Source organism: Chelonoidis abingdonii, chromosome 24 (assembly GCF_003597395.2).
Source record: "Chelonoidis abingdonii isolate Lonesome George chromosome 24, CheloAbing_2.0, whole genome shotgun sequence".
In the NCBI taxonomy this organism is placed as follows: Eukaryota; Metazoa; Chordata; order Testudines; family Testudinidae; genus Chelonoidis; species Chelonoidis abingdonii.
Window position 1 is genome coordinate 11,354,307 of NC_133792.1, and position 21,458 is coordinate 11,375,764.

The 21,458-nt window shown below is 44.7% G+C and overlaps 1 protein-coding gene across 1 annotated transcript in view; it reads right to left on the reverse strand.

The window, feature by feature from the left end:
* Positions 1 to 511: 511 nt before the first annotated feature.
* The window catches only part of BRINP1 (BMP/retinoic acid inducible neural specific 1), a 65,003-nt gene continuing 44,056 nt past the window's right edge, over positions 512 to 21,458 (reverse strand). The window contains exons 5-7 of the mRNA XM_032797890.2: positions 13,653 to 13,889; positions 9,195 to 9,417; positions 512 to 2,377 (exon numbers count right to left, since the gene is read on the reverse strand). Coding sequence (XP_032653781.1) covers positions 1,237 to 2,377; positions 9,195 to 9,417; positions 13,653 to 13,889 — 1,601 coding nt within the window. The 3' untranslated portion in view covers positions 512 to 1,236. The remainder of the gene's footprint in view (positions 2,378 to 9,194; positions 9,418 to 13,652; positions 13,890 to 21,458) is intronic.

Genomic DNA, 21,458 nt, shown 5'->3' on the forward strand with positions numbered 1-21,458 from the left:
GATTTTAGAAAAATAATAGAAATATATATTCCCAGGGCGAAACTTTACTCAGCTTAGTGACATTTTGATAATTTAACCTATTTTACTTCTGTTTTGCTGTTGTGATTTTGGGAGATTGGTGTGTTCTGGTTTTTGTTTTGTTTTTTTGCAAATGTTGTGGTCAATCTGATGAACTTTTGCAACAATCTGTCTGCAGATAAAACCTGGATTTTGTCTGTAGAAAGAAGGGGGAACAAAAACAGGATTGTGTATGTATGTTTGTGTGTGTGTGTATAGTATATGTGAAAAAAACCTCAACTTGTATATTTTCCAAAGTGACTAATGATTTGGAGTGCCTCTGTTCTTTGGTGCTTGACTTGAGACACCTTACATTTGTGTAGCTGCAGTTGTGAAGCTGGGGTAAATTTTCATAGCTCCATTGACTCCAATGCTATGGACCAATGGTGTCAATGGAGCTATGACCATTTGGACCAGCTGGGGATCTGCCTCAGTAGAGGTCCTGGTCCTTCAAAGGGGCTGATTTTCAGAAAGTGCTGACCGTCGGCTCACTGGGAAGATGTTTCCAGTTGGGCACTGAAAGATGGAGGCCACTCTAACTTCCTAGTCTCTTTGGAAAATGTAATCCTTCACTTCTCCTTGTGTGTGCAAGCCATGGATATTATCTCAAAGGACTGCCATCACCTCCCTTCCAGAGACAAAGTTCATCACAGGAGGGGTGAATAATTAAACATCAGGCTGGTATAAATCTCAACAGAAGAAATATCTTTTATCTTTTGACCATTTACTCCCACTAGGAATAATGGCAGTTCTTTTACATTGATATATAATTCTTTGTTGGTTTGTTTGTTTGTCTTGGCACCTGCATAGCAGAAATCTTTACAATTCATTACGGAAATGTCCCTCCCCCTAGCTCTGATCCTCCCTCTGATTTATTTTTGCAGCACCTGAGTCCTAACAAGCAACACCCTCAAGGTCGAGAGAGAGTAAGATGTGACCCATTTATGATGGATTATAGAAATAACAAACATGCCTGACAGTTTTATACAGCTGCTAGAACGGGTTTAGTTTCCAACAAATGAAGAATTTTCTTTCCCCCCCCCCCCATTTTTTTTGTATATTAATTACATTTTAAAAATTTTCTTTTCTTTTCTTTCCCCTTTCCTTGTTTCCTTTTTCTTTTCATTTTTTTATACAACGAAAGGATCAGTTACTGATGTGTCCACAGAAGAGTCTGGGTTAGCAGAGTTTGGCTGTCATCTGGTCCGACTGTTTGAGGATCTCGGTGTTGTACAGGTCTAGTGCATGGTTCACGCGGATGATCTCGCTGTTGGTCAGTTTCAGGCGGTGCTTGAGCATACAAGAGAACAGATCCAGCTGCGGCTTACCCGGTGCCACAGGGGGTGCCAGTCTGTTGATTCGGTCCCGAATGTCTAGCAGCAAGAGCATGACGGAGGACGAGGAATAGAACTGCCCACCTTGGGTATATGACTGGTTGACCTGCTGCACAGCACTGCGCAGCAGGTCGGCGTTAAAACGCAGGCTGTAGCCGTACACCTGCACGTCAGAGATCTTGATGTAGAACTGACGCTTGCTGGGGTCAGAAAGGTCCACGGGCCCTTGGCCAGTCTCATTGCGCAGCAGGGAGGGCAGCCGAGTCCGGCTGCGTAGGTAGATGTGGACAGTCTCAAAAAAGGTTTTCCAACGGTTGCCCAGCAGCAAGGTCCAGTTGTAGCACTGGCTGTTCTGGAGGCGGATTTTCTCCCAGCGCGGGTAGCCGAACTCCCCAAAGGGCATGTTCCAGCCCTCAGAGTGGCTCCCGCTGAAGGGGTTGACGTAGACAAAGAACATAGGGTCCAGGCTGCTATTGCGCATCTGACATATGCGCATGGAGATGCCAATCACCATGTGGATAAAGTCCATCCGGTTCTTGTTGCTCTTCAGGGTGAGGGACATGCGCTTGCGCCACCTGGGGTCGAAGAAGGTGTCCAGGCGGATCTCGTTGCTGATGAAGGTGGTGTGCACGTAGAGGCGCGAGTCCATTTTCTGCAGCAAATACTTTAGCTCCAGATCCTGGAAATCCAAGTCTGTCTCAAAGCTGATGAACTGCTCGCTGCGCTCCGAGTCCACGTTCTGCGGCTCGCAGCGGCCCCGGTACAGCTTGTAGCCCTTGTTGCACGAGCCGCAGAGGGAGATATTGGCCAGACTACACATGGCGCAGCTGTTGTTGCCCCCAATAATGCACGGGATGGGGCGCTGGCACAGGCTGGTGCTGCCATGGCACACGCAGCTCCGTTGGCTCTCCAGAAAGGTCCCCCAGAACCCATTCTCGTTGCAGTAAAGCAGGGATTGAACCCGGGTAAGCCACTGTTGTATTGTCCTGCAAACAGGAAAACAAGAACTTTAGCCTCAGGGGTACAGATGGGCTCTTATGATTGAAGCTGGGCCCCTATTAAAGGTAAGGTATGTATGTGAGGCAGGGTTTCAGAAGCTGCATGTTCTGGTGTCTGGCATTTGATACATCCTGTCCCAATCTCCTTCCAGGTCCTTCTCCTCCACTGGAGGATAAATGCCATGTAAGAAATAGCTGTGGGGCAGATTCCCTATCCTGCATCACTCCCTTTGCGCTGCACAGACCATGCAAAATTAAAACCAGCTGGCATCAATTTCTTCCTGGGGATTCATCAGTGCTGATGAGTCGCTAGTGGGAGTGGAACTGACAAACCTAGGAAGGGGTTGCAGGGAAAGGCCCCTTTGACTATCCCCAGCTGGTTCCTTGGGGAGCATTACCAACTGCTGCAGGTTATACCAGCTTCTCTAGGCTGAGACTGGGCAGTGACTCAGGGCGTCTTCCTAGCCAGCCCTTGCTAGCCCTCTCTTCTTTAAAAAAAAAAAAAAAAAAAAAAAAAAAAGCTCAGGATGTAATGAGCCAAACCCCTTTGGAACCTTGATCAGCTGATGGTGCACAGGTCAGTGAAGACAGAAAGGAAGCCAGAGGCTTGGGGGTGGTGGTAATAGTTCTGCTGTAATACCCTCATCCTTAAAGCATCCCACTATCTCAGTGCCTGCCCCTATTACTCTATATTGTTGTAACCCCGTGTATGGCTTCTCCAACACCCCTGTAATGTTGCCTTTCTGACTGGCCACCACTTAGCACCTCCATGCAGTATTTCCTTTCTAACCAGCCCTCCCCAGAACGCCCTGCGCAGCTGCCCCTCCCCCCTCGCTAATGAATACTTCAGTGTCTCCTCTGGGCAAAAAAGTTCTGGGTAGCGCTGTAGTGAGAGGACTGGCTAATGACAAATTAGGATTCAGTCCCTGTAGAACAGGAGGAGTGATTATGGACAGAGGCTCTCAGAGCAGGATTAGTGAAATTCATGGCACCTGCATAGCCTGACTGGCGAAGAATCATTAAGCTGTGAGCTGTATCAAAGAAGGCATTAAATGATACAGCAGCAAAGAACAGCAGGAGGACTCAAGGAAGGGAAGAGAAGAGAAGAGAAGAGAAGGGAAGGGAGGGGTGAGAGAGAAGGGTGGAGGAGACAGAGACATGGAAGGGAGAAAACAAATGAGGAAGAGGGAAGAGATGTGGAAAAGAATTGGAAGCAGAGATGGAAAAAGGGAGAGGTTAAGGGGGAGTGTGAAATAAAACAGAAGAGAGTAAAAAGCACATGGAAAGAGAGAAACTGACAAAAGGAGAAAAAGAAGTGGTGGGGGTAAGAAAGGAGAACTGTGCAAAGGGAGGGAAAATAGAAAGAAATGGAGTGAAAGGCTCAAACTGAGAGGTACACAGGAGAGAAATGAATTAACAGGAAAATGCTGAAGGCTGAGAAGTGTGAAGGGACCATTAGCACGTGCCTCACTTGGCATGAAGCTGCCAGGTCTCTCTCCCCCATAACAGCTCACCAGAACTGTCCGGCGTGTGGGAAAAGGCAGAGAGAGGCTAGGGAACTTGGAAACAAGACACTGATATTTATAAATGTCACTTTCTTGTCCGGACTGGAAAGTAAGACACTATACTTGAGTCAGGGAAGGAGTCAGCATCCATGTCCCCCTTGTCCTGAAGTGCTCTAACCACTAGACCTCCTGGACTACAATATGGACAGATCACCTTCCCCTCAAGAGAAGCACAATTCATTGCTTCTGCTGTACATGGCAATCTAAATATAAAACTGCAGCATTAGAGCAGGTGCATGGGAAATAAAACAACCCGCCCATCTGCCAACTTTTTTTTTATTTTTTGTCGGCATGGGTGAAAGGCTCATTGATGAAGCACGAGGCTCCTGTGATGGAGCGCCCTGCTCAATGGCAACAAAGGGAAATCACAGGTTGCCAGGCTCACAGCAGCTATTGTGTCTTAAAGATACATTCCAAGCTCCCACCTACACTGCAATTTCCACCACAACAGTTACAGCAGAAGAGCCCTCTGGCAGCAAAATGAACTCAGGAATGAGTTACAGGGCTGGGGCTTGAAAGACAGAGGTTAAAGTTTTGGCTCTGTCATATCATCTCTTTGCATCTCAGTTCCCTGTCTGCACAATGGGGATATTCCTCCTCCTAGGTTCCCTGGGAGAACACATTTCTTACTCTTCGCAAGGGACCGGGGCCATACAGATGGAAAGCAGATGTGATTTGGTCCTGGCACTGAACTGTGTCCCTGCTCGGTGCTAGAGCTGCAGCAAGGCCCCAGGGAGTGACCCCTTTGGGAATAGGCAAAGAAAAGCAAATCCTGTCCAGGTTTTACACTGACCCCAGTGCACAGCTGGCTTCACCAGCTCTGTGCTGCCTGGTGTAGGGAGCATTGCAGGATGGGGGTACAGCTAAAGTGTTCTTCTGCCCAGCAATTCTGTAAGCCACCTCCTCTCTGACCTTGCACTGGCCTCAGTATATATCTTGCTATGGAGACTCATCGGTGTGGTAGGATCTGGGGACACATCCTGCAGTGAAATGGCACTGCCAGTGCCAGCCACTCAGCCCCCTAGAGCAGGAAGAAATTTGCCCCCTGGAGAAGAAGCTGAAACTAGCCTCTTGGCAGGTTGGTAAAGAGTAACTGGCTGAGTGAATCTGAGCTGGCAATGAAGAGAAGAGCATTAACATGGAGACAGAGGCAAGGGGCTTCTGCTGAAGCTAAGTATAAATGACTCCCCAGCTCCTGTCATACCCACCATGCAGCACGAGCTATGAACACATGAGAGGCCAAAGGGCTGCATTGACATACGAACAATGCCAGGGTGACGGGTGAGAATATCGTTTATGTAGTGGGTATACGTGTATAGGTGGGGTTCATTGCAAGTTGATTAGGTAGTTATGGGTGTTTGTAGAGTGAGTGTGTGCGCACACGTGTATGTGCCAACATACATTTCATACTATATCTCTGGGTTTTCTATATACATAAACACACACACTGTACATAGACAAATAACCAACATGCACACTCTCATATGAATAATAGAGAAAAATACATATATTACACATGATTTAACAGCTACATATGCCTATACCTTAACACCAGGGGCCAGTTTTAGCTCTGGTGTAAGCACAGCTCTACTGATTTCCTTATGCCAGGGCTGAATTTGGCCTTCCATGTGAATCATGCACTCAGAGATTTCCTGTGCACATAAATATATGGCCTGATTCTCTGCTCCTTTACACTGGGTTTATATGGAGGTAACTCCACTGACTTAATGAGCGTTACACTGATGTAAAGCTGGTGGAAGAGAGTGTGCGATCAGGCCCTTTGTATCTAATTTTGTGCTCACTTATGCTCGTGTAAATCAGGAGTAACTCCAGATGTTAATATAATATATGGAGCTAGACCTATCTGAAAGGTCATGGAGTCCAGCCCCCTGCCTTCACTAGCAGGACCAAGTACTGATTTTTGCCCTAGATCCCTATCTGGCCCCCTCAAGGATTGTACTCACAACCCTGGGTTTAGCAGGCCTATGTTCAAACCACTGAGCTATCCTTCCCCCCACTGAAGTCAGTGGAATTAGATTACTGTGAAACCACTCTAGTGAGTGCAAGAGACTAAGAGGGGCAGGAGGTTGGTTGTGTGTGACCAGGCACATTTCAGAAGATGATCTACACGGATATTCGTCTGGCCTACAAATGGCTCAGTGCAATGAAAAGACAAATTTATAGCTCACACACCCCCACACACCAGATAAACAGAAATAAGCCAGAATAGTAAGAGTTGACCTGATGGGAATTAGAGAAATATGACAGGCCTGTTCTCCACACAATGGCAATTACAGAATCAGATCATTATGTCCTAGTCCAGCCTCAATGCTGGTTGGATTGTACAAATGCAGACTGCTCTTCTTCCCACCCACTCGTTTGCTGAGCATCCCATTCAAGAGGAGGCCATGAAGAACAGGAAAGGTGGCTCAGCCAAGATCTGGAAACTAGCAATTTTCCTCTTCCCCAAATCAGCATTGTGAAGCGGTGATGGGAAGGTAGCAGAGGATGGTACAGTGTTTTCTGTGTCTCAGAGCTACGGAGATGCAAGCAGGACAGGGGAAAAAAATACCATCTGCTGATGGCTGCACTAAATAGACAAATAAATAAAATAAGAAGCAAGCTATAGGAATGAAAGAAAGAGGTGCAATGAGAGAGAGATTGGATAGATGTAGAAACAATCAAGAAAGACCGACATCATCTGAAAACAAATGTCAGAGTATACCAGTATGTTTTGGATGGGTGTCTCTTGCTCCCTCCTCCCCCCAAAAAGGTTATAAGTGGGGGTTAAATTTCCATGTTTTTCTGTTGTCAGATTCAAACAATCGCTCTGTAACACTGTGAACACTAAGCACATTGTGCTGGCACATTAGAACCCGAAAATGAGATGGACAATAAACTGTCCAGTCTAGTGTTTGCTCTTCAAGCCCTGTAAAATGCAAACCACACACAACATGCATGATGAAGATTCCATTAGCTCTTTACATTTCGGTCAGTTCTCTCTATTTGTGTCACCAGGCTGCAGCTGAGACCAGTGGATGACCCATCACCAGAGAAAAAGGGAGCTGCAGGCAGAGTGGTCTCTTTGAGGGACCTTTGACTTTGGAATGATTCTCTCCCCTCCCTCTGGTTTAAAAGAGTTCAGATTTGTTGATCTTCTGAACTCACTCCAAAGTTCATTTCGTTGGGCAAGGCTGAAGGGCAGGCTTGGGGGAAATGTGAAGGGAAATGAGATGTTCATCTGGATGGTAGCTATGTGTGGTAGTTAAAATGTGAAATGAAACATTTAATTACACATTTGTGTCAACAGTTCATTGAAAAATAAAGGGGACAGGGGATTTTAATATTTTTGTGAATCAACTCCCTATTTCTCATCAAGCCATGAAGTGAAAGTGTGTGCTACTATTTTCTTTCTTAAAGACTGTGAAATGTATTTGGAGCTAATGACAATAAGGCTAGAGGCCAGGCGAGATGGTCCTCTGTGCATATTCTTTATTAACTTTAAAGTTTTAAAATAAACTTATGTGTGCCCATTCAGGTTTCAAATTTAAATAAATGACTACATGCTTTAATATAGGCTACAAGAATTAAGGAGTCATTTCTTTTTTAAAACCTATGAACTTGATATGGACAATGTGCTTTTAAGAAAAAGCAAACCAATGCAAATTTTTCTTTCTTTCTTTCTTTCTTTCTTTCTTTCTTTTTTCTTTCTCCACTACTGACAAAGGTCATAGTAGTATCATTCCAATTACAAAAATCTATACCCTCTCTTTTTCATGGAAACACTTCCTCTTCTTTTTCCTGGAGGGCAGTGAATGGCAATTCTATTTCTCTCTCCTTTAGGTTGCTATTGAATATATAATGTACTTTTCTATTATGCTTTTGTGCACGAGAGAGAGAAAGAGAGAGAGACGTGCTATTAATATAACCCCTCCATCCTTTCAAAGCCAGTGGCATGAATGATAAGCATCTGTCTCTATATAATATATGCAATTAGAAGATGAGACTGTTTCCTAGCCCCACTAAAAAAAACACTGAAATACATACCACTATCTCCATATCTGTCTGCCTAGCCAGTCCCCCAACTTACTACAAATGTGGAATGACACATAAGACTAGAAATGATAATATGCCTGGTGGTGTTGACTTAAACAAATCAAACACATCAGTCAGTTAAAAACTCAGCTGGCAGCATCTATTTCATCCTCCCTTACCCAGCTTTCATAGTGCTTGTTGGAGGCTCCCTTTCTGCCTGGCTGGCTTTTTCAAATAGAAGCAAAATGCTAACGACATATTTATATAAAGCTTTGTACCAACGCGGTTGGCTGCATATTGGCTAAGTGCTGTTTTCTGCTTTTGGTGGTGGTGATGATGCATGATTCAAAGATAATATACGAATGTCTATGTTACTTCTGCATAAGCCAGGTTCATTTGTAACAACTTAGCCAACCGTCTAGATGGATCAGTTTGAAAATGGTCTCCAGAAGAAAAAAAAAATCCTTTAACCTTGAACTATCACTGGACTCCTCATTGGGATATTGTCCACCTGCACAAAAGTCCTCTGTGATTAAAGAGGCCTTAGGAACCTGGAAACATGACATTGACTGTATATGGCTAAGTGAAAGCTCAGAATGCTCATTGTCCTATGGATAAAATGGATACAAGAGCCTCTAGTTAGCCAATTAATTATCTCTCAAAATAGAACAGACAGCTGATCAAGCTGGTGAAAAAAAGCAGTTCATCTACAAATGCTAACTTGGCCCATCTGCTCTCAGAGAGGCTTGGAAGAGCAGATATCAGAGCTCATTATTTCCAGGGTTTCAAACGACACTCCTCAGTTCCAGACAAGAGCTACAATAGGGTGAGAAATGTTCATTAAAACCATGGAGACAGAACTCCAAAAATGGTGGGAGACAGCTCTGAATCCTGCCACCCAGAAAGGCTGTGAGGAGTCAGCGATTACTATATAATATCTACAGCTGCTACAGCTGTGACAGGACACTCATTTCCTCAATAACTCTGAACATGCCTCTCTCCTTCTTTCATGCTCTCAGTTGTAGCTATGTCATCGGGGCCTGAATCACTCCAGGTCCACAGTTTTCTCTGCACTGCTCTGAGCTTTGTAAAAGAAGAAAGAGGCATCAAGTTTTTCAAACAAATAAAGCAAAACAACCCTCGCGCCCTCACTGAGACCATCACCACAGACCTGCCATGGATGCAGGAGGTGGGAGTGTAAGTACCTTTCTCTAGGCAGCTGGTGGTTAGGGTTGTGCCGGCACCGGACACTGAGGCCAAAGAGTTTGCGGGCAGTGCGCTGGATCTTCTGCCGTTGGGCTTCCATGGAGCTCTGCAGGAGTTTGTATCGGGTCTGAAGGTCCCAGTCATTGCCCCAGTGCTGGTGGATGCTCCCGATGGTCAGGAAGTGGTTGTTAGGTAGCCTTTTCATGAAGGATTTAAACTCATCTAGGAACATACAACCAAAGTGACAGGCTTTGAGTGACTCATGCATTACTGGCCTAATACTAGCTATTGTAGCAATAACAGTCAAGGTGCAGTAGGGCCTTAATGACCAGCTGAAAGAAGCTGATGAGCATTAATCCCCAGGTTGGTCATTATTCTCCAGGAAGCACCCTAATTCTGTGGGTGTCATTGCTATAGTAAGGGCGGATTTATAGCCAATGCATGTTATGGGTGAGATATTTTCCATTTATACTTGCAGCAGCAGGACATAGATGGAGAATTAATACTCCAGGGCACGGCATCTTAACCTGGGCAGGTCACCAAAGGCTTTGAGGGGTTGGTAGATGGGAAGGGTGTCCCAGCAAGGCCCTAGTTATATGGGATCTGGGATTCCACTAGGAAAAATGTAGAGCTTAGAGTTGTTTAAAAATTTATTCCAGTGAAAAATGTTCCATTTAAAAATGGCCTTTCTTTCAAATTCGGAAATTTTCATGAACAAATTTGGTTTGTTTGAAATTTTCCGTTTTTTGCCTCACCACACCAGAAGATTAAAAACATCGTCACTTTTTTCTGGCTTTCAGTTTATTGTTTTCATGTCCTCCCTCTTTCCTTTCTCTCTTTTGGTGGCAAAATAAATTTTAAAAGGGTGGGGGGGAGGGAGAGGGAGAAAAAAAGTAGAAAGTGAAAAATCCGAGAAGCAAACATTTTCTAAACCAAAACGTTTCTATAGAGATTTTCCTGAAATTTTTCAAATAACTGAAAAATTGTTCCCTTTCGGACCGGTGGTATGAAAATTCCTTATAAATGATCAATTTTCTTTTAACTACACATTTCCTATTGTTCATCCTCTAACTAAAATCTAGCAGCCTAATAGAGAAAGTCTATGTATTAGCCAAATAGGTAGTTAGGGATGTAGATAGATATTTATCACCATACAATCTGAGCACCTAATAAAAAAAAATAATCACTATCACCACACTATAAAGACCATAGGACATCTGGTTTCCTACATTCCTTCCCAAAGGCAGCTGGGACATTTTCTTTTTTTAGTCATCTGCAATCCACTCGACTTATAATGTTGCATTCAGTCCCTTTCTCGTCCTCCCCCCAAAATGACTCCCTCCCATTCCCCTGTCCTCTGAAACTATCATCATGTATAATTGCTTCTGTGGACCACACTGATTATACCTAGTACCTTTTAGCAATAAAAGCTCTGCATTTGCTTCCCGCCCCTTACAAAGCAATTTCCTCCAAAGCCTGTTTGTGTGAAAGGCTGAGCTCTTTTCTCTCTGATGATGGACGTGCCATGATTTTGTAGAGACTAGGGGTTGAAATTTGAGTTCATTGTGTGTATTTTGATACCAGCAGAACAAGTCTGGAGAAAAACAAAGCCAGCAAAATAAAAGCTGCAGGGTGTTGGTTCAAAAAGCTAAGGTTGACTTTAAGAAAACCAGTTTCTTAGTTAATATTTGTATATATTAAAATGGCACCTAGAAACTCCAGCTGGGGCCAGTACCCCATTGTGCCAGGCTCTGAACACACATGATAGGAAGACCCTGCTCCAAACAGTTTGCACTCAAAGTAGCAGAGCTGGTTGAAATTTTATTCCTCTCTCCCCCCGCAGAAAATTTTCCACAATGTACCACAGTCTTCCCTTTTGAGTCACCCAGTGTATCATGGGAATTCCGCAACTCTGGTTCATCCTGGGAGATGATATCTGTCTGGGGAGCCCAGCCTACAGAGGAGAATGGAGACATAAGGTACCTGAACTACAACTCCCAGGAGGCACCATGGTAATATTTCCAAATAATTTTATTTCGACTTCAGCCAAAATTTTTGAGGTTTTCAGGTGTTCAGTCTTTCAATGAAAAGTTGGAATTTTCCAGGGACAGCAGACACCGTTAAATGCCACCGCTCCCTCCCCACATTTACTCAAAACTCAATTTTTCTTCCAAAACAGATTTGAAGGGAAATTGTCCAGCTTTATTAATTAGATAAGACAGAAATAGGCTGTGTTATTATGCCCATTTTGCAGATAGGAAACTAAGGCACACAGCAGTTATGAGGCATACTCTCAACTGGTATAAATCAGTATGGTTTCATTGGCTTTAAAGAAACCACACCAGTTTTCACCAGCTGAGGATCTGCCCTCATATGACTTTGTGAGCTCACACAGAGAGTCTGTGGAAGAAGCAAGAACTGATGTTAGATTTTTTGAGTTGCACTCCACTGCCATTAGCTGATGTGCATCTTAAATTCACAGTTACACCCCTGTTCCCATTTTGGTTAAGAAGGCCTAAGGGATAATATTGGAGATTTTCATCTAAATGTTTTTCCATGGATGAAGACTAACTAAATAAGGAAGTTTTATTAACGCAGTGAAGCAAAATGCTAATTAAACCTTAGATTTAATGGCACTTTTCACTTCAAGGAATACTTTATATGGAATGTAACAAATTGATGACTGAAATGTACCAATTTGATGTACCAAGTACAAATAGGTGTCACTTCAGCCATCATTGAAAAGCATCCACCTCTGGGAAGGAACATGGCAGCAGTTTAAGTATGCACTGCAACACAACATGAAGTGAGAAACCCCCTAGACAAATGAGACCGCAAGAGGAATTTAGAGAGGCAGAATATAGTTAACTCTGATGATGCTGGCCAGTTTTAACACCTCTACACTTGCAAAATAAGCCTGGGGTCTTTAATGGCTTCAATGTTTAGGATGTGGGATTTTGATTCTCCTCTTAACAATTTAAATCAGGAGCAGCTCCATTTAAGTCACTAGGTCAGCACCTCAGGAAACGTAAATTGGCATCGCTCCATTGACCATGCTGATTTGCACCAGCTGAGGATCTGGCTCAATGGTTCCTGGGGTGTAAAATCAGTGTGGGAACAAAACCACTTAGAGGAACAGTGAATGCAGTTTCCAGGCACTGAAATATGACGAGACTTTGGCAGATCATTTGAGGTCCTCTGTAGGGCACCCAAGTTAGACCATCAAAGGGTCAGAAGCCTACAAAACAAGGAGTAACAAAGGACCGGGTGAGAAGAGTGGCTGTGATGCTATGAAGGCTCCCCAGGGAGGTTTTCATTAAAAGCATTTTATCCAAGGCCTCGCACCATTTCCTCATTGGACAAAGGAACATTTGTCAATTCAAAGCCTGAACAGAGCAGTTACAATTTAAACACAAAATTGCACGAAACACCATTAATTTCAAACCCACCGCACAGCTGGCCAAAAGCCAAATGGGCTCTGAATTTGCTTTGGGTGCATGTCGTGTCACACGACTCCAAAAGGAAAGTCCTTGGGAGGGCAGCCCCTTCCTGACAACTTGCATTCCCACACCGGAGGCAGGTATAATTTGGCTGCAAGCAATAACAAGAGCATGTAGTGTGGGGATGAGGGGACTAGCTAGCACTTCATGGATTAATTCCCACTTCAAAAGGGGTGTGTCCAGGCAGGAGCCATAACTCCACCCCTCTAGGGCTCAGGTGACTGCTGGGCGGAGTATTTATTGTACCTTCCCCACAGGTGTAACAAGGGCGAATCCTCCTGCATCTCACCTAGAGCCCCTGAAAGCATTATGCTTATTAATGGTTCCGATTCAGATCTATGTTACGCTAGCATCACGCAGACAAAATGCCAATAAAGCCAGCAGACTAAACCACATGAAAATCAGGAACTTCAGGCCACCAGACACCAGCACTCAGATAGAGCTTCCCACACCCCCCCATCTCCCCACAGCACATCTCTGTCACAAAGGGGCTTAATCTGCCCTGTGATATTTGCACATGAGCTGCCAGTACACTGCTAAGGAGTGTGTAATTCTGAGAGAGCTAAAGGTACGTTCTGCACCATTTACATTCTGCTAATCGATAACAAAGCTAAATATCGCTCCTGTTTAATGATGAAATAGATTGTTTGGAATGCTAGCAGGGCTGATAGAGGATTTTCCATCAAAACTGATTTTGGATATAACATTGGGTTTTCTATGAAACAACATTCATCATGAAAAGTGTCTGCTTCACATGAAAATTTTCAAATTTTTGTCCCAAAAAATGAACATCTGAAACACAAAAGCATCTGGATAGTAGACCAAAAATATTTAGTTTTTTTCAGTGTGGGAGGGAAGTGTTTAATGAAAAGTCGAAATGTTTTCTGGAAGAGAAACCCATTTTCCTAACAACCCTTGCTCTTATTATTAAAACAACAACATCAAAACCACAGTTACCTGAATTCTCCAGATCTTTATAAGCTTCCGTCCAGGACTTGCCCATGTTTGCCAGCGTGTACTCCATGATCTGAATGTCAGTGATGGGACAGTTGCATTGCGGGAATTCTTCAGCACACTGGCAGCTGCACTGGCTGTTCTGACACACATACTCCCCCTCTCCATTGCACATGATGTAACTCAGCGCAGACTGGACAAATTTCTCTTGTAAATACTGAGGGAAGATGATCTGGAGACCTGGCGCGGAGACAAGAGCAGGGGATGTGAAAACAAATATTGCGGATTGCTGTTCCTTTTTTTAAACCTGTTTCATTAACAGCTTGGGAAGGTGACACAGAGGAATTAAAAGTTGCTATAAGATTTCTTCCCTAGTTGTTGTGAGCGAGGAATTTGGGGTACAAGATTTATGTCTCGAGCGCATTGCAACCGTTCAGCTGAGATCAGATTGCATCTGCTGGACTTAAGGAGGTCATGGCGTGGGGTATCAGCTCACAAGCCTTGGAAAATACACCACAGTATGTTCTGGAAGAAGAGATATAAGGAGGGGGTCTTTTAGGTGAAATTGACATTGTCATACTATTAGGTGCTAGAAAGAGCCTGCTAAAACCTGTAGCACCACAGAGCTGTGTGCAAGGGGCTGCCTCTTTACCCCAACCCCAGAGTCCGCTCTATCCCACACTGGGAGGACATTGTCTCTATTCAGCTCAGCCCCAGACTCCACTACAGTGTGTGAAACCCTGGTACACAGTGCTGGCCTTTATACCTTTTCCTCGGATGGACTTTTTCAGCCTCATCCACCAAGCGCTAGTTCAGCTATAATGAACATTATGCCATTCTGACCTATTTTGTTGGAGACTAAATATCTCTCATGGTGTGGAAACATCGGACCTACGCAAGAAAGACAGAAAGAAAGACAGAAAGAAGGAAAGGCTAGAGATTGCTAGACAGAAAGAAATACCATACGCAAGAAAGAAAAAGAATATAGGGGGAAATTTGTACTGGTAATTAGGGATTTTGGAGCCCACGTCCCACAGAATTTCAGTGAGAGCTGGGTGTCTCACTCCCTTCATCTCATTTGAAAATCCCAACAAAAAAAGTATGTGCCACATTCTTACTAATGGAGACTGGCGTGGTTCCACTGACCTCAATGTAGCTTTGATACTTTACACATGTTGAGAATCTAGCCCTACATACATATCCCCTCTCCCCCCCCACCCACACGCGCATACACACTATAGCTATTTTTCTGTGCTCTCCTGTTAAAGCCCAAGTCTGTGGGCTTCCTACAGACGGCCCGGGGCCCTATAGGATTCACAGCTGTTTTCTTGTACCTGATAAGTTCTGCTTGTCAGACTCTGTCAGTTTCTGAAGTGCATGAGGCAGGGGAGAACAATAACTGAGCGAAGAAGCCTGGCCTGATCGCCTTTCCTCATAACAGGCCCAGGGATTTCAGACTGGCAGATAAAGGAGTTTATGGCTTGAACAGCAGCGCTGACCTCCAGTGTAATGAAGGCACGCAGGTCAATTACCCATCTGTTTGTGTTTCTATTGCTCTGAATTACAGTATCCGTCGCTGACAGCTCATTGGAGTGGAATGAAAATAAGACAATAATTCACAGGGTGAAACTGTGGAGAAAGGGCAGGAGGGCTGTGATCTCATTCAGGAGTTCAGCCCCCATCTTCGTGATGAGTCATTTGCACTCTAGGCGATAGAAAGGTGGTTGGGAGCGCCTGAGAACCCACCTCAGTACTGGTTTTAATGGACACCCTTCCCTTCTCTGGTGCAGGACGCAGTAGCTCAGGTACTGGAGAATAACCAAGGCAAAGTAGACATCCCAGACCTCCTTTTCTTACCCCCTTGTGCACAAGACATAGCTTACGCAGAATGCCATGTCCACTGGCAGTGAGCTGTCCAATTGTCTGACCTAATTCCCAATCAAGTGCAGAGCAGTGGCAGCTGCCAGGCAGAATAAATACAGTGCTGTCTTCAGCCAGAGGTAATATTTGGGACACATGCATGAGGAAAAGGTTTGGGGCCTGGTCCTCAGAGGCACTGAGCATTTGTAGACACCATCGACTACCCTGGAAGTTATGGGTTCTCCACACGGATGAAAACCATGTCCGTCATGCATACTCTGTGAGAGTCAGGGTTGGGGTGTGTGTGGTGGGTGGCAGGGGGAGCGCCATCAGACAATGGGGCAAATACAAAAAGAGGGTGAACCCCTGTATGTCCTACTGATCTCTCCTGAGATGGGTCTCAAGAAGAACCTCAGAACTCTTCCTTTTGACTCCAAAAGGGCTGGCAGGTGCTTAGCACCTTGCTGGATTTTGCCATGCATTATCATCTTATCTGTCTGTAGAAGGGAGTTTCCTTGGCAAACCTCAATACTGGAGGTAGGTGAAGATCTCCAGTTGCGAGGCTCCAAGACTTTACTCCACTTGCCTTGGCAATGGAAAGTGAGTACAGAACTGTGTTATTATGCCCATTTTGCAGATGGGAAACTAAGGCACACAGCAGCTAAGGATTTTGAGACTTTCAAAGCACCTGGAGAAAGATCTTTGACACCCTGAGGACTCCTAGATTCAGAGGGTCTGGGGCAATAGCCAGCCATGAGTTGGACTCACCACCTTTCATGGACCCTAAAGGAATGGTCTAGGTTCCATGGACTTGACTCAGTCCTTTGTCTACACTCTACAGGAATGGCCTGTCCTGGCCTCTGAGATTGTATGCAAAGCCTAAACTATTGTTATGCTTTTCAGTTCACCAAACTTTCTTTTTTAACCTTGGTTGGACAGCAGCACCAACATGCTTCCCAGTCCCAGCTAATGGGGATTGCTTTCTGATGCATAACAGCCCAGCTAACTTGTGGGGAACCACCCTGTACATTTGCATACATAGCTAGACACACGGTGCACACTTCTGATTGACACTCATCTCCCCCTCACACAGAGACCACAAATGCACACTCCTACACACTCCCATGCATGTACACTACGTATACTGCATGTATAGTGCATGGCCAAAGCTGCAGAAACCCTTTTCAAATAAACACACCCTCATATACAATACATGCACACTCCTACAGTGACACATACCCATAGAAATATGTGCACCCTCACAGATGCGTGCAAGCAGGTCCTAACACTCATTTACACTAAGACTGCTTTACTCAGTTTAAGGCCAGGTGCTGGGGTGCCTATCCACGCAGGTGGTGAAAGGCTTCATGTGGGTTCCTAGAGGTTAGGCCAGACTTAATTAATGATGAAGCCTAGCTGAAGAGGAGCTGGGTAGCGGTGCAAAGAGAAGCAGGGTGGAGCAGAAAGCAGAGTGTGAAGAATTCTGCCGTCACTTTTTTGGTAGCGGAGAGACCTGTGGAAACAGGGAGGCCATGCATGGCAAGAAGGAAATCTGAGTGGGGGAGGGAAGGTCTCTGGAGGACACAGGAATGAAGCAAGCTCCTGTGGCAGACCCTGGCTAGAGGGCTGAGTGACAAGAAGAGAAACCACTGCAGGGCCAGAGCAACCATCGGCAGGGAGTTTTAGATGAGGGGGGGCCCCACACCCATATGTGAGTGTTTGCTGGATGAGGAAAGTCATACACCCAGCAATGAGGGGTTCACCAGCAGTCAATTTATCCTTCTACAGGTCCCTTCACAATGTCAGTGTGGTGTAAAGGGAGCTTAGTGAGTTACTGCGGGCCTGATTATCAGTTAGACTAAGACTCAATCTATCTAGGCACTTAAGTATGTATTTGTGTTTAAACACATGATTGATTTCCTATTGATTTCAGTGCAGCTACTCATGTGGCTTAAAGATGAGCACATGTTTAAATGCTTGGCTGGCTCAGGGACTCATACACTCATACTTGTGCATTTCCAAAACATGGACTTGGATGCAAGAAATATAGCTCTGCAGCTTAAAAATCCAGCCACCCTGCAGAAGATGTATGCTTTTCTACAGGGACTCCCTGCTATGCACAAAGATTACCCTCCAGGCTAGGAGATCCCCGAGAGAGGAAGTTGAATGTTAAAGTTGTAGGAATATAATCACACACACCTACACTCACGCAGAGTGTACACATACACACTCAGACCAGAGACAGGCATGCATGCCTGTGCTTTCTCACCCACCCTGCTTCTGGAAGACTGCACACCTTAAATGGTAAGCTATTGGTCAGGACGAATGTCTGACACAAGGAAGTGCAAAGGCCCTCTTTAAAGTCTGGAGGGAGCAGAAGTTTGGTCAAACTGAGGTAGGAGCAGAGAGAAGATATGGGAGCTGGTATGGGAAGGGATGTGAATTCACTTAGGAAGGGTTCCTGGAGAGGTATTTTGACCTTGGCCTGGAGATATCTAAAAAGCATATTGCACGCCTTCCCACAGTCCCGCAGTTAGAGCCGAGTGACAAAAATGTTGACGGAACAGTTTTCCCTTGAAAAATGCAGTTTTGTTGCAATCCAAATGTTTTTGGGAAATGTGCGGATGAGGAGAAAATGTAAATGCATTGTTTAGGCTTTCTCATTTCATTAAGGTGATGCTGAAATGTTCCATTTCAACTTTCTCATTTCAATTCCTTTCGTTTCGACTTTTCCCTCATACTAACTATTTGAATAGATATAATATAGAAATACAATATAACAGAGTTTCAGGTTACTGTGCTGATCTTATCGAAAGGAAACATGTTTCCCATATTGGAGCGAAAAGATTTGATGCTGTCAAACAAAAGCATTTTGACATTTCCAAATGGAATGGTTTGGGGAAGTTTTTGTTTTGCTGGAGATTTAGAAATTCTGGTTCCGTTTTGGAATGAAAACCAATTTTGAAATGTCAGAATTTCCCGCAGAATGGAAATTCCATTTTCTGGCCAGCTCTGCTTGCTGCTTGCAATCTTCAGCACAGAGCCAAACACCTCCAACAGCCAGTTCCTTTCCAATCAGCAACAGAATCGGTCAGTGCTCAACTCCTTACAGCCTGCAACGAGGGTGGGCAAGCAGGCCCTGAGCAGGCCAACGAGATAAGAAGAACACGGACACACATGAATGTACACATGCTGACGCCCAGCCATGCAAACACACATGCTTTTTTATCAGTGAATGTTTCTACTCAGTCCAAGTACTCTGATGTTTTAGGACATTTAGACCCAGTTCTAAATCTTGCAGAAGACCCTTACATCTTGTAAAGGGCCTAACCAAAGCCTTCATATGACCTTTCAGGCATTTTGGTTCTGGAGCTGAACATTACATCTTGGGTCTATGACTGCCAGGGGCTTGGGCACGTCCTTGAGAATGAGAAGCTCTCACACGTAGGCTTCAGTCAAGGCCTGACTCTGGCCAGCTGTTTGGGAAACAGAAATCTTCCCTGTCATGGAGACGCTGTTCTTTTATTGAACTGGCCTCCGAGCAGAGTGACATGAAGGCAGGAACACGGATTTCTGTCAGCAGCTCATGCTTGGCTGCTAATCAGATCAAAGTAGACTAAGTCACGATTCATTACCTGTAGCCCTGTGACTAATTCTTAATGAGCTCTCACAAAGCAGCTGGAGAGGAGAGAAAGGAGCCTAAATAATTATTCAGTGAACCACCCTCCAGATTGGGTGGATAACATTAAGGTGTAGCTTTAAAGGTCACTGTGCTTTATTAAAAGGAGACGATTCCTCCCTGACCCTGTGCCTTTCACTTAGCTCTGGATTGGCCAGTGTTGGGTCTGCCTTGTGCTGTAGCATGTAAACCGTGTGTGCTGGTTATCTTGTTATTCCACAGGCTCTCACCATGAGTATTCACTGAACCAGTTCACACAGCTGAGATGCATCCCAGCAGCGAGCACTTGTCTGAAGTCCCATCGCAACCAGCTCCTTCCTCTTTCCCTTTCCTCTTCTTTTTCTGTCAGCCTTCTCCCGTCTGCTCCATCCCAACCACTACCCCCTTCCATCCTTTGTTCCCCCTCCCTCTCTTCCTCCCTTTCCATTTGGACCATCATAATCTCCCCCAACCATCTCCCCCTTTTCCTCCCCTCCACCATCTCTCTCTCTCTAGGGATTATGGGAGTTTCTGAGTGAGACTGTGTTCAGTATTCATAGATTCTAAGGCCAGAAGGCATCACCATGATCGTCTAGTGCAGTGGTTCTCAAACTAGGGCTGCCACTTGTTCAGGGAAAGCCCCTGGCAGTCTGGGCCAGTTTGCTTACCTGCCATGTCCGTAGGTTTGGCTGACCGCAGCTCCACTGGCCGTAGTTTGCCGCTCCAGGCCAATGGGGGCTGCAGGAAGGGCAGCCAGCATGTCCCTTGGCCTGTGCTGTTCCCACAGCTCTCATTGGCCTGGAACAGCAAAACACGGCCAGTGAGAGCCGCGATCAGCCAAACCTGCAGACAAGGCAGGTAAACAAACTGGCCTGGCCCGCCAGAGGCTTTCCCTGAACAAGTGGAGGCCCTAGTTTGAGAACCGCTGGTCTAGTGTGACTTCCTGCATAACACAGGCCAGAGAACTTCCCCCAAATAATTCCTAGGCAGATCTGTTAGAAAAAATATCCAATCTGGATTTAAAAATTCTAAGTGATGGAGATTCCACCATGGCCCTTGGTAAATTGTTTCAATGGTTAATTACTTTCACCATTAAAAATGTACGTTTTATTCCCAGTCATAATTTGTCTAGCTTCCACTTCCAGCCATTGGATCACGCTGTACCTTTCTCTGCTAGATTGAAGAGCCCATTACTAAATATTTTTCCCATGTAGGTAGTTATAGATTGTAATCAAGTCATGCCTAAGCACTCTCTTTGTTAAGCTAAATAGGTTGAGCTCCTTGAGTCTATCATTATAAGGCCCATTTTCTAATCCTTTAATAATTCTTGCGGCTTTTCAACCCTCTCCAATTTATCAACACCCTTCTCGAATTGTGGCACCAGATCTGGACACAGTATTACAGCAGTGGTCACACGAATGCAGAATGCAGAGGTAAAATAACTTCTCTACTCCTATGCAAGATTCCCCTGTTTATGCATCCCAGGATTGCATTAGCTCTGTTGGCCACAGCGTCACACTGAGAGCTCATGTTCAGCTGATTATCCACCTCGACCCCCAAATCTTTTTTTCAGAGTCACTGCTTCCCAAGATAGAGTCCCCCATTTTGTAAGCATGGCCTATATTCTTCGTTCCTAGATGTATACATTTACATTTAGCCATATAAAAATGCACATTGCTTGCATCCAGTTTACCAAGTGATCCAGGTCTCTCTGTGTCAGTGACTTGTCCGCGTCATTATTTACCATTCCCCCAAGTTTTGTGTCCTCAGAAAGCTTTATGAGTGATGATTTTATGGTCTCTTCCAGGTCACTGGTAAAACATGTTAAACAGCGCCTGGCCAAGAACCAATCCCTGCGGAATCTCACTGGAAGCAGACCCACTCAGTTATGATTGCCTGTTTACAGTTACATTTTGAGACCTATCAGTTAGCCAGTTTTTGATGTGTTTAATGTGTGCCACGTTCATTTTATATTTATCTAATTCTTTAACCAACATCATGCAGTACCAAGTCAAACACCTTACAAAAGCCTAAGTATATTACATCAACACTATTACCTTTATCAACCAAATGTGTAAACTCATCAAACAAATATATCAAGTTAATTTGACAGGTTCTATTTTCCATTAGCCCATGTTCATTTGCATTAATTACATTGCCCTCCTTTTAGTTCTTTACTAATTGAGTCTCATATCAGCCACTCCATTATCTTGCCAGAGATCAATGTCAGGCTGACAGGCCTATAATTACCTGGGTCATCCTGTTTACCCTTTTTAAAAACTGGCACAACA